The sequence below is a fragment of the Nuphar pumila genome, chromosome 6 (assembly GCF_984573655.1).
Source record: "Nuphar pumila chromosome 6, dmNupPumi1.hap1.1, whole genome shotgun sequence".
NCBI lineage: Eukaryota > Viridiplantae > Streptophyta > Magnoliopsida > Nymphaeales > Nymphaeaceae > Nuphar > Nuphar pumila.
Genome location: NC_143254.1, coordinates 97,484,150 through 97,498,426, shown reverse-complemented (window position 1 = coordinate 97,498,426; position 14,277 = coordinate 97,484,150). Strand labels below are relative to the sequence as shown.

Below are 14,277 nucleotides of genomic sequence, written 5' to 3'. Positions count from 1 at the left end.
GGTCTTGGTTAAGTACTACAGTCAGATCCGACCCCAAGAATCCGGGAAAAGCATCATCCACTAGGCCTGTCAATGAATTGGAGCTTTTCTGGAACTGGGTCCAAATTTGAGCCACCGGTGCCTGGTGGGCATCGAGGTTCTACTGGACCTAGTATAGATGGAATCAGATCCAGATATCATATACCAGACCCTGTAGAATATTAAATTTTGATTATTTTATATTAAAACTAGTGGACTTTAGTCTATGCTCTGGTTGGGCTTGAGCACGGTTTGAAATGTAAAAACCAAACCAGGGTCTGTATTATACTCAAACCATGCAAGTCCAACCCAAACAACTAACCGGACCTATTTCATTTGTTTCGAACCCGGTTCAATGGCATTTTACCCGGATCGGATTAGTGTCAAACCCGCCCCGTTTAACAGGCATACAGTCTACGGTGTTGACCCTAGCCTTATTGGCGTCATAATTGCGTCATCGCAGGAGTATTTTGGTAATTAAGAAGCAATCAAAACACTTATTAGGGTTAGAAGTTGGCCACCTGTCAAGCTCATTGTGGGACCTGCACCCCATCATGACCTTTTCTTCTCTCCATACTATTGAGGCTGGCAGTTGGGCGTCGCCAACAACCTGAATGTTGGGAATTGAACGCAAAAGACGGCCTTTAGTTTTACCTTTAAAAAAAAAAAAAATTCTTGTAGACCCCTACTAGTTATGCAACTATACCATTGGATTTTGAACCTGGAACGTCCCAACACAAGGTGACGTTCACTAGCTGCTCCCACCAAACAAGCGGAGCCCCCGTTGGTGTGGATCATAGTGACAAACACTTTTTTCAAAATCTCGTTTTTCAAAAACTTGCAAGAAATTGAATTTTTTTCATAAATCTCATATTTTTTTGGCAAAATCTTGGCAATAAATAAAATAATAAAAAATTTATTTTTTTATAAGAAAACATTAAAAAAATAATTTTAAAATAAAAATGCATGCTTTTTTTATGATAAATAGCTGCTTAAAACGTAAACATCGTGTTTGAATCACGGTATTTATGTTATTTCATAAATCTTGCGATATTTTGAAAATCTCGCAAGAAATTACCATTTTAAACTTTTAGGCAATTTCTTGCGATATTATCGCTAGATTTTCATAAATCTCACGATATTTGTCACTATGGTGGTGTGGATTTACATAATTACTCCCAACATTTAAAGAAATAAGCAGTTTACTTTTTTTAAATGCCCTTAATTGGTTTAATGAGGAACTACTACCACCAAGATCTTAACAAAAATCACCCCTTTTTCTATGTGAGATATAGTATAAATGTAGGACGCATTTAATTAAATGCCTTAGAACTTAGATCAATATATTGAATTTAGCATATTGAATGAAGTTAAAAAAAAATTTGAAATTCACATTTTAGTCGTAATTCAAGTAAGTTGGCCTGATGAAGAAGAAAAAAAACCAATTGCCCCAACTCCACATTACAATGATGATGATTATAAGATTGACCAAGTTGCAGCATTTTCAAATTATAAGAGTCCATGATATATAGACCATTGATCATAGAAATAGAAAAACATAAAAAAATCAATATGATGCTCACCTGAATAGGCTATTTTTTTATAAAATATAAAAATTAGCTTAAATTTATGTTTTAATATTATTGTAATGACTTTAACACGTGTCACGTCCTGATTGATACAAATTATTATTTTATTATTTTTTGACTGATTCATAACGATTCACTTGAGAATCGCTACCGATTCTCCTGAATTCGTTGGCCAAACAATACAGGTCGGATTCCGATACTGAACATTGTAGGAAAGTCACGAATGACATTATCCCATGCCCATATGACAAACCTTTTTTTTTTTCGGCAAATTCCATTTTTTCAAAAACTCTTGAGAAATTGAAAAAATTTCATGAATCTCACATTTTTTTTGGCAAAATCTCCGCAATAAAAAAACAAATTAAAAAATCTAAAAAACATTTTATATAAGAAAATATTAAGAAAATTTGTTTAAAAATAAAAATACACAATTTTTTTTAGTATAAGTAACTGTTTAAAACATAAATATCGTGTTTAAATCGTGGTATTTGTGTTTTTCATAAATCTCTCAAGAAATTGTCGTTTTAAACTCTCTGGCAATTTCTCGCAATATTATCGCGAGATTTTCATAAATCTCGGGATATTTGTCAGTATGCCCATGCCCCATATTTTGCATGGTAAGATATCATTCACTCTCTCCAAAGATATGCCTTCCAACCCTCAACAGTGATGCCATGACTCATAATGGCAGCACCCAACACTCCACCCAACCTTGCAAACCCCATTAAATGGGATCAGGTCAGAGTGTTTGGGTGCCGTTGATCTCAAGATGAATGGCATCCAAAACCTGTACAAATGAGATGCTTGGATTTTTTTTTGTTTTTTTGATGTCGTTCCTATTTAGGATGGACGGCATCGAATTGGTTTAAAATGAACAGCTCACAATTAACTTCTTCACTGTTTTGATGGGTGTCGTTCATTTTTAAGATGAACGGCATCCAAGGCAGCTTTTTTTATTTTATCTTTTGGTAGAAAATATTATCATTTTTTATTTTTAAATTTGCCATTCTTACTTAATAAAAAAAAACATCCCTTTGTTTTTTCCTTCAAAATATGAAGGTAAAATAGTCATTTGGCACAAAGACCATCAATAAATGAGGGAGCAGTGGGAGCTCGGGGACTCCAACCCCTGAACAAAGAAGCTGCACCACACAAAAGTTCCGGCCACCGGAATCTTAGCTCCGGCTGCCGGTATCTAAGACCGGAGCTAAATTCCGGCGGCAACCAATCCGCGTATAAAGTGGGTAATGGACGTTGGTCGATGAACGGTGAGAGTTTGTCGAGGAGAAGAAGAAGGAGAGCGAAGATGGTGAGCGAGTTCATCATCACAGAGGGACTCAAAGAGAAGAAGAAGGATAGGAAGAGTAAAGGGCTCCGTCTACTGTCTTGCGACGCTCTGCCCGAGTATCTCAAGGACAACGAGTTCATTCTCAACTTCTACAGAGCCGATTACACGCTGAAGCAGGCCCTCACAAGCTTCTTCTTCTGGCACAACGAGACGCTAAACGTGTGGACGTGAGGTTTCCTTACTCGAGAGCAGATCCAGTGATCGGGGCCGAGAACTTAACAAAGTAACGGGGTCGCCAAACATAGAAGATCGCTGCACCCGATGTGACGGGCTTGTTACACGTGTAGCGTAGCGATTTTCGCTGTTTCACGCGGCCATTTTTTGGGATTAGTGCTTTGTTAAGTACTCGGCCCCGATCATTGGATCCTCAAGATGGGCTCCTTCACTTTTGCTTTTCTTTTTATTTATTTTTTTCTTTTTGGTGTGGATGATTGGGTTTGTCGTGAGGAGGGGGTAATGTGTGGTCTCTGGTATTCTACAGGCATTTCTTTGGGTTCCTGTTGTTTCTTTACTTAACCATCGCCAACTCCGTCCAAATACCCGAGATCGAAGACCTTCTTTCGAATTTTTCCAGGTGGGTTTAATACTCCTTTCTCATATATATATATATATATATATATATATATATATATATATATATATATATATAGATAGATAGATAGATATATATAGAGAGAGAGTTTTGCAAATCTGATTTAACAAGCTCCTCAGTTATTTTTTTTTTTTTTATAGAAAGAATTTGTAATGTATTAAAAGTCATTAATTTCTTTCGAATTTTCCCAGGTGGGTTTAATCGTCTCATGTGTTGCTGTTGGCAGCTACTCCTTTCTCTCTCTCTCTCTCTCTCTCTCTCTCTCTCTCTCTCTCTCTCTCACACACACACACACACACACACATATATATATATATAGAGAGAGAGAGAGAGAGAGAGAGTTTTGCAAATCTGAGCTTACATATTCAGTTAATTTTTATGTATAAAAAGAATTTGTAATGTATTAAAAGTCAATAATTTGAAATTTTTAGACCATAAAAATCATATTTTATACATTAAAAATTTGGTCCAACAGCCAATTCTTGGGTTTTTGTTCATGTAGACGACATTCCAATCCTTCAAGTTGTAAAAAAGCACTTGTGGAAATGATACTTTAAAGTGCTTTAGATGGTTTATGCCTTTTTAACTGAGACTCTCTCTCTATATATAGAGAGAGAAAACTGAACATATTAGGCTCTCTTTTCTCGGCTCCATTAGGGCCCATAGTTTGAAGTGTTATGATAGATCTGAAACATTAGATGTGTTTAACATGCTTGATTTATTTGGATCATGTTTTTTCTATTAAAAAATGTATTTTTATGAGCTGAGAAAAATTGATGCCTTCATAACCATTGATTTTGGATCATCAGAAAAACATGTATACAGGTCAGATTTGAGTGATCTAAAAGACGGTTCCCACTAAACAAAACAATAGATCATATGTATGGTGTTAGACGTGAGAAAAAATACTAAAAACTACGATTTTTGAAGGAGCCTAACGGGGCATTATATATATATATATATATATATATATATATATATATATATATATATATATATATATATATATATATATATATATATATATATATATATATATATAACCATGAAATTACCAAACTGCAACCAACTCAGTAGCATTATTGAAAATGTTCTATTATTTTTAAGGCCAAAAAGGTTAATCTTTTTGTTAAACTAAATTTACTCAACATCTAATGAATGAGTTTACTTTTTCTTTACGACAGTGAAGCTGGAGAATAGACCTTGTTGGGTTTCAAAACATGGACCCGTCGTTTAGGATGACACAACTATAAACCTGTCCAGCTATCTTCACAATCAGTGAAGATAATGATGGTTTAAAAATGATCTAATGCATCAGGCTGACATCAACTTTAATAGTTGGAAATAGTGGGGATGTTTGGCAAGCCATGTTGACTCATCGCAATTCAAGACTCTATACCACTGTTGTAGAATCAGTTTCTAAGTCTAATCAATTCTCGAAAACAAAAAACTGAATCAATCCGAATCATATCGAATTGTTTTCAGTCGGATTATATATATATATATATATATATATATATATATATATATATATATAGAGAGAGAGAGAGAGAGAGAGAGAGAGAGATTTAGTTACTAACCACTTTTTTAGCTTACCCTGCTTTTGAAATAGTTTTTCCCATGTTTTACTTAAATTTGAGATGGTCCAAAATCTTTGTAAATTTTTTAGGCTCGAAATATCATTTTTTCATCGAAAACACATGATCCAAGTGTGAATTCATAGTAAATCAACCATGCCAACACATTTTTTGGACAGAACCTCGAAAGAGCTGAAAACCCAATTAGCATGTTTCATTTATTACTGATGTATTACCCTCGTACGTGGGAACTGAATGCCCCCCCCCCCCCCCCCCACACACACACACACAGCCCATTCAATTCAAATAAGCTGGATCTGTCTCATCCAATTCCATGTCCAAAAGAAAATTGCTATATCCTTAGCTCATCTTCTTAGTATAAGTAGACTAGTAGAAACACCCTTATATGTATACGATGCACTTCTCTGACTAGATTTGTTATATGTATACGATGCACTTCTCTGACTAGATTTGTTATATGTATACGATGCACTTCTCTGACTAGATTTGAGTTTATGGGTTTCAGGTCATTTTCGACGGTGAATGTTACAAACGCTGCTTACTCCCTAAACCACACACTGCAGGTATGTTGGCTCATATTTCATAAATTTGAAGATGAGGGGACCTTTTAAAAAACCTTCTGAAAATCTAGAAATTCTTGGATATTTGAATACCCAAGAAGGGGGATGGGATGTTCGGTGCACACCAAATTATCTAGGGGTGCAAATGGGGTCGGATCCAGGATGGAGGTTTTTGCAGTTTTTGGCAGTTATGGATCCGATTACAGTCTGAAGCCCCATGTATTTAGCTGTTTCCGCATCCGAACCGTTTGCATCCCTATTACCAAGAAAAAGGAAAAGATAGGTGATTGTCACATGAGTACGACTGTGGACACGGAGACAGCCATTTTGATTTAAGTTTTCAATATGAGTACTGTTATATAAGAGGACACTCAAACCAGGATAATTTTGGGTGCACCCACTGATCCAGATAAATGGGATAAGCTGGGAAATCTCATTATCATATTGTACAATAGAAGATCCCACCTTCTCAATAAACGGGATAAGCTGGGAAATCACATTATCATATTCTACAATAGAAGATCTCAACTTCTCTCGTTCATCTGGATAAGTGGCTGCATCTAATAGAGTATCTGTCTAACATAGATTTTTATCCATAACAAGTCGTCCCAGTTTTCTGGTTATCCCAAGTGTGTATTTGGATTAGGGGTGTCAACGGGTCAGGTTTGGTTCGGACCCAGGTGGAACCACAGGTGGCCCCGATGTTTGGGTATGGAATCAGGTCCAGACCCGGGTCTAATTGGACCCACCATAAGAGAAACCATACCTGGACCCCATAAGAACTACATGAACCAGATCCGGGCCATACCCGGTAAAACAATATTTTTTATCATTTTTACCTTGAAAATTTGTGGGTCTTAATCGGAACTCGGATCTGGCATAAATTTTCACAAACTATACCAGGCTCCATGTATTAATCGGACCCTCGGGTCTGGACCTGGCCTTAATTAGTTATTCTTACTTATCACCATACCCGGATCCTATAGGGTTTGGCACGGTTCAGGTCCGGGTAAACCCAACCCGTTGAAACCCCTAATTTGGATGCATCAACTTGTCTAAAAACTAATAAAGTGGTGTATGTATTCTGCAAAGTAGTTTCGTTTTGGATGTTATTCAAAATCTGAACAAGTTCATGATCACAGGGCACAATCCGGTTGGACTTGGTGAAGACCACCACCAAATCACATGTTGATCCTCAAGCCATAACAGTGACAAGATGGCCACTCTTCGTATTCCTTGGTGGTTCCATGTTCTGCCTCCTCTCCAGCAGCCTCTGCCACCTCTTCAGCTGCCACTCCCACCGGCTGAGCCTCTTTCTATGGCGCTTTGACTATGCCGGTATCGGTGTCATGATCGTCGCCTCCTTCTTCCCACCAATCTACTACATCTTCCAATGTGACCCACAATGGCAGCTCATCTATCTTTCTGGTATCACAATCTTTGGTGTGTTCACTGTTCTCACCCTCCTAACACCAGTGTTCTCGAGATCCGAGTTCCGGTCTTTCCGGGCGATGTTGTTCACAGCTATGGGCTTCTCCGGCTTGATCCCCGCTGTTCATGCATTGGTTGTGAATTGGTCCGAACCAAGGTGCCTAATTGTACTAGCATATGAGTTGGCTATGGCAGTCTTCTACTCAGCCGGGACCTTCTTCTATGTCAGCCGGATTCCGGAGAGGTGGATGCCCGGCAAATTTGACCTTGCCGGACACAGCCATCAGATATTTCATGTGTTGGTGGTGGGGGGTGCCCTGGCTCACTATGGTGCAACTCTCATTTTCTCAGACTGGCGGAGTAAGGTGGGGTGCCAATAACAATTACTCTCTCTCTCTCTCTCTCTCTCTCTCTCTTGAATTGAGATCAAAGGAGCGACTAAGTGTCATAGCCAATCACATAACAGCATCGAGTCACAAGAAATGTTGTCATATGATTGGTTGTCCAATAGTCATGGCACTGATCCGCTCTTTGGAAAACTTTATCGAGAACCGGGTCACATAATGGACCTGCCTTTGGTGAATCACCCAGAGTTCACTTCGTTGGGAGGTGGGCTCATACATGTGTTCCTACCAAGAAAGGTTCCTCATCATCAAACAAAAAAATTTCTTACATTCAATTCACTTGTACATCTTGTTTGTGATACATTTATGCCTACCTATTGCATTTTTTCCTTCTTTTGTTATTGAAGTGGCATGATATGACAAAATCATGTTATTCAAGTGCAATTGCTTTTTACATTTTCTTTATCCACATATATGCAAGAGTATATATGTGGGTCATTTATTCATATATTGTGTGTATTATTATATGTTTGAATTGTATTGGTTTACAAGAATGAATAACATTGGTTTCCAGTTGGGTGTAACACTAATGATATATATTCTTTTCTCCTCTTTATCTTATATGGAAAATTGTGAATATGCATTTTTTCCCAAACACTTGTGAGTGCATGACCAGTATTTTCACTGGGGTACCCAGGTAGCATTTTCACTATGATGCCAAAACTTTCAGTGTGGCCACTCTTGGATCTGATTTTGAGGTGCTGGTATTGGATCCAAGTCAGGGTCTGACAAGACCTCTCATAGGCAAAACCACATTTGGGTCCCTAAAGGATAACATAAACCAGGCCCAGATCAAACCAAACAAAACAATACCTTTTAATGACATTTGAATTCAAAATTTGTGAACTTAATTGCTGATATCCTGCTCTAGATGCTAATTGGATCCTATGAGTCTGACCTAAAATGGTAATCATGATCCTACTCGATCCTAAAATGCTAATCTTTATTGTGAAACCCAGATCCTACTCGATCCAGTACAGGTAGGATCGAGTCACATTTGACCCGTTGACCCAATGCTCCAGAATCACGTACTCTCTAAAAATGCAGCAATAGGGACAAAAACAATTGAGAACTAAAAATATGAGAACTAATTGTGAACCAATATTTCATGGATTTTTTGTCTCTTTCTCTTGAATCTAACCGAACCGATGTGATCTACATGCTTGGATTTATAAGAACCTGCTCTTGAATCATCTGATTTTGATGCATAAACATGAATTTTTAAATATTTTAAAATCAATGGCTTATCATCTTCATAAATATTCAAACATTCAAAAATCACATTTTTTCATAAAAAATACATGATCCAATAGTTGATTCCTAGCAAATTAAGCATGCTAGATGGTTGAATTTGCAAAAAAAAGTCTTGAAAATGCCCATATTTCTAGTTCTCATATTGTAGTCTCTCTCTCTCTCTCTCTCTCTCTCTCTCTCTCTCTCTCTCTAGAGAGAGAGAGAGAGAGAATGGTGATCACATAAGGGATGAAATCCCAATGAGGGGCATGAAAATAGTGATCACATAAGGGATGAGTGGAACCGATTTGGGTGCAAGCCGAAGCAAAAGAAAAATCTTTTCAATGAATGAGGATGACTACTCATGGAGTTTTACACCAAGGACACTAAAACGGGGACAAGGTTGACATGGCACCTCTTGACTTAAACAGGACACACAAAAAATTGGCGTTTAATCTCTCCATAATTAAAAAAAAAAAACTTAAGGTTAGTGATAATGCTAAATCCTAAGGAACATCCTTCTATTGATAATCAAATAAAGGTTACATCATTACTACCAGCTTGTTATCATCAGTATCTTCATCTTGATTACATTGATCATCATCATTATCAACGCCTTTTTCCTCATATTTTTTGTTTATTGTCACTTGCAGGCCACCAAGCTGGAAAAGACCATGATCTCTTCATGAATTCTATTATAGGGCATTTGAATTGTGGACGTGCGTGGACAGGACGCATAAAAGACATCCACTCACATCCTCGAACAAGACAGGATGCACTGTCATGGGCACTCTACGCTAGGGGTGGCAATCCGGTCGGGTTGACGGGTCGACCCGGCGGGTTGGCGGGTCAGCATACCTCAACCCGAACCCGACCCGTTTATTAAACGGGTAACCTGACACGACCTGCCAACCCGTTTAATAAACGGGTTGGGTTGGGTAAACGGGTTGGCGGGTTGGTGGGCGGGTCAGGTTGGCAGACGGGTTGACGGGTTGGCGGGTTGGCATACCCCTAACACGAACTGGACCCATTTATTAAACAGGTTAGTTTAAGCCCAACCCGAACACGCCTAAGAGGCGGGTTGGCGGGTCGTGTCAGGTTTTGCCACCCCTACTCTACGCACCCCAAAAACAAAACACTTTTATTTTTTGTTTTTGTTTGAGTGTCCATCGCCCACTATTCCGTGGGGGGCACAGAGCAGTGGTGGATGCCAAATAAGAGTTCGCGGAACACACCAATATTGTGCTTGTGCAACCCGTAATTGCATGGGCACACGGATTTGCGTGGGGCCCGCATTTGCAGCATCCCACATGCGATGATTCAAACGTGTCCTTAGGGGTTGTTTGATTCCCTATCCTGGCTCGATTTTAGATGGAAATCGCACTGGGAACATGGGACTAAGAATGCGGCAGATGTGCGGAATGCGTCTGTCACATCTTTATTTCACTGTAATTTTCATTTCACCCCTTGTTACGGTTAGAACGGGGGATGGGGGGGCTCCCAACTCTCTCTCTCTTTCTCTCTCTCTCTCTTGCAGCTAAGCGGCAATGGGGTGAGGTGGCATCGGGGGTCACTGCCAGGATGGTGAGGGCAGTAGTGACTCTATATTTCTCTCTTCTTCATTCCTCTCTCTCTCTATGTCTCTCCTCCTTCGTTCTTCTTCTTCTTCTTCGTTCTTCGTTCCTTTTCTTCTTAGGGCTCAATTGTAGTTTTTTCATTAATTAGTTTTTTTTCTTTGAATTTCATTAATTAAGGGTTTTTTCTTTGCTTTTCATTTATTAGAGTTTTTCTTTGATTTTCATTGATTAAGACTTTGAATCAAATTTTTTAAATTAGGGTTTTTTGTAGTTAATTTGATAAGAGTTTTTTATATGATTTTTTTTATTAGAGCTTTGAATCAAAGTTTTTAAATTTGGGTTTCTTATAGTTAGTTTGATTAGTATTTTCTTTTCTTTGATTAATGTTTTTTTCTATGATTAGGGCTTTGAATCAATTTTTTTTAAGGCTTTTTATAGTGAATTTGATTAGGGCTTTTCTTGCATTTTATTAGGTTTTTTTTTCTTTGATTAAGACTTTTTTTTATTTAATTTTATGGTTTATTTTTCTTATAGTTTATGATTTTTGAGTTTATTTATGATTTATTTTCTTACATTTTTAAGGTTTTATGATTTAATAGGGTTTGATGGTTTGATTTGATTTTAAACATTTTTTAGTTTTTAGATCGAATCTGAGATCCATATTTGAGGCTAAAATTCATAATAAATATGTTAAAACACTCGTATGGTTGGGTGGATCGAGTCATACAATCCAAAATGAAGTTATCCAACCCACTATCAGTGTGTGTTCATGTTGTCTTCACACAACGTAAAACAAATGTTGAACACAAGGAGCAAAACTTCTTGTAAAGTCGAAACAAACGTTGGCCTTAATACAATTGTTATAGAGCAGGTAAAACTCTATTTGTTTGTCCTGTCCAATCTTGAACAAGGCATCAAACAAGCACTCAGGGTCACTTTGTTTTATGTAATTTTCATAAGAAATTGTTGGACTAACACAACTTTCTCTTTCTTTCTTACCATATAAGTACCATGGCGAAAAAGTGCAATGCTGGCACAAATGGGTTCCTACCGCCTCTCTTTTAGTGTGTAAATCCCTTTGTACCTCCCATTGTATGAAAAAACTTTTTACAGGAAGGTTGAACAAGCAAGACTTTTCAAAAATTCCTACCTTTTTTCTCATGAAAGACCCTTCCTTTCCTTGAGAATGAACAAAACAAGCCTTTTGAATGCATTTGTTTCACTAAAAAAAATGAGAATATGACCAAAACTCATACAAAAATAGGAATTTTCTCTTCGTTAATAGATTAAACAGTCATAAGGTGCCCACTGAGGAAGCCACTAAAATTTCTACCCGTTTGTTTCATTTCAATCGAAGGAAATAGAACTTCATGGGACCGACATGAGTGTTTATAAACTCTTGCTATGTTGAAGAACGAAGTTTGAAGTCATATTCAAACCTTATTTTCAAGAAAAAAATTATAAGTTAATTTTCATCTTTACATTGTAATTTTTATTTAAGTTCTTCTTCTCTCCCTCAACCGTACAAACATGTATTTTCTTAGTGCATGTGGGTATAGAGGACTCTTCATGTATTAAACCATGATTCTTCACCTATATGTTTTCTCTCTTGACCCATATACCTTAATGACATAAACCCATGGTCGAAAATGATGTTCACCAATACTAATGGTGTTTCATCATTTTGGACCTTGTTTCATACTAAGAAATGTGATTTGCAAGCTATTTTGATTGTTTTATCAATCTTAAAAAAAAAATTGGTATTCCATGAATCATATCTCTTCTTCTAAACACAATCATGGTTGGAAATATGATTCTAACTATGAATGACATTTTCGCAACTCTTTTATGAATAAGCATGCAGTTTTCCCATATGATAAGCATTGTAGTAATTCATTGTGGTTAGAATATGGTTCATACTTAAGGTTTGTGTTGTTCATAAAAAGAAAGATGATTTTATAACTATTTCATGGATAGAAATGTTAATATCTCATGTGTCATGTAGTGTCAAAATTTATTTATGGATAAAATGTTAATACCTCACGGGTTAGGCATTTTTGCAACTCATCCATGATCAAGAAGATGATTTATAACCAATATCGAATTATTGAAAATCGAAGTGATTTTGAAACATGGGCATAAACTTGATTCATCCATGAGTAGTAGATTCAAACTCACTCATGGTTAGAATGATGCTTTATTTTCGAAACACAAAAATAGACAGCATATGATTTATTTGAACCTTCTCACTACATGGCAGCTTTTTTCTAAAATCTAGTTATAACACCTAACTCTCTTGAATCACATGTGATATCCTGTATTTTATAATTCAAGTCATATATGCATACTAACCATATATGAAACATTTTTAGAAAAAAAGAAAAAAAAAACAGTTTCATAGATTTTTGATAAGGTACTCACCCATGCTAGACAGGCCCAACCTCAAATGTGCCCACAGTTCAAACCAGGTCTGGTCCATGCTCAGACTTGACAAGTCTGAACTAGGTCATTGTTCAGACCTGGATAGGGTTGGTCGGCCTGAACCGAGCCAAGCGGTTCAGGCACAGTCTGTGCCTAACTGGATCAGATCGGTTGAACTGAGTGGCTCGGTTCAGCCCAGGTCTGAACCCAGACCCAGCCTATGTTGGCAGTCGACAGTCCTGACCCTGCAGAAAAAAGGGAGGGGGGTGGAGGGAATGAAACAGTTAGAAAAAAATTAGTGAAGATAAAACTCTTTTATGAAAATCCATAGTGCATAGGTTTAATCAGGATGTCTGCAAACTGATACATCAGAGCATATGTATTATGCCTGCGTGATTATCTAAGTATATCATACGTAATCGTATACGTGATATGCTCAAGTGTCTTAGCAAGACCGATTTATGCACATACTTGTAAAGCTATGTATGTGTTCAAACTTATGATGCATTCGTGAACTATTGAGCATGACCTACGTGAACCACGTTGCGCATAGATACATTCTCATATCGGGCATGTAGTGAGCTATGCTAAGAAATGCTCATACACATGAATTTTTGCCTATGCCAAATGAAAATATGATAAGTGCATATGAATTATTTTATGCCAAATGCAATTATAATAGTTGCTCATGATTTGTTTATGAGAAATATAGATATGATAAATTGTGTATGAAAGGACTATGATTATGCCAAATGCAATATGATAATTGCATATGAAGTATCTATACTTATGACAAATACAATATAACAATTACACATGAAATGTTTATGTTATGCTGATGATTATGCCAAATGTAATATGTCAAAAATACATAGGAAATGTATATGCTTATGTCGAATACAATGTAACATGAAAAGTTTATGTTTATGCTAAATGTAACATGTCAAATTTGTATATGAAATGCCTAAGGTTATAAGAAAATGCAATGAGATAAATTGCATATGACATGAAGGCTACACTTGCTTTGAAAAAACTTGGATAAGCTTACATGAATGGCATATGATGCATAAAAGCATGTGATAATGATATTCCTTGTTTCTGACATGAATTGTTCATGTAATATGGTACCTCATGAATTGGCCATGAAGTCACATATGAATGAAGTACATAGCATGTTTTAGAAATACGTTTATATGCATATGAAAGTTATGTTTCTTTGTGCTATGATATGAAATATTGAGGTATGAGTGAAAATCATTGGACTTGTGTGTGGATATTATCTGAAATATGAACTAATTATTGAAATGAATTGTTGGATATTGCTCTCTTGTGAGCTTGGGTGGGTTGTGACCCCACAGTCGTGAGAGAAAATTTCACTTTGCATGCATACATTCACACATTAAAGATCCATGTCATCGTCTTCATCGCAGATGTGCTCATATGGTATAAAGGTGCAAGAGCACGTGAATTGGGTTGAGCAAAAACCATGTCATAATATATATACTA

General features: G+C 36.9%; 1 protein-coding gene across 1 annotated transcript; it reads left to right on the top strand.

The window, feature by feature from the left end:
- Window positions 1-2,855: 2,855 nt before the first annotated feature.
- Window positions 2,856-7,843, top strand: LOC149835325 (heptahelical transmembrane protein 1-like). Its single transcript, XM_090010502.1, has 4 exons — window positions 2,856-3,122; window positions 3,437-3,529; window positions 5,651-5,708; window positions 6,848-7,843. The coding sequence occupies exons 1-4, from the start codon at window positions 2,869-2,871 to the stop codon at window positions 7,514-7,516; spliced, it is 1,074 nt and encodes a 357-aa protein (XP_089866628.1). The 5' UTR covers window positions 2,856-2,868; the 3' UTR covers window positions 7,517-7,843.
- Window positions 7,844-14,277: the final 6,434 nt, after the last annotated feature.

Bases quoted from the DNA above. Each gene is read 5' to 3' on its own strand.
- LOC149835325 (XM_090010502.1), top strand. From the start codon at position 2,869: ATGAACGGTGAGAGTTTGTCGAGGAGAAGAAGAAGGAGAGCGAAGATG. The intron at 3,123-3,436 runs GTGAGGTTTCCT...GGTATTCTACAG, and splicing joins GAGACGCTAAACGTGTGGAC to GCATTTCTTTGGGTTCCTGT. The intron at 5,709-6,847 runs GTATGTTGGCTC...TCATGATCACAG, and splicing joins CCCTAAACCACACACTGCAG to GGCACAATCCGGTTGGACTT.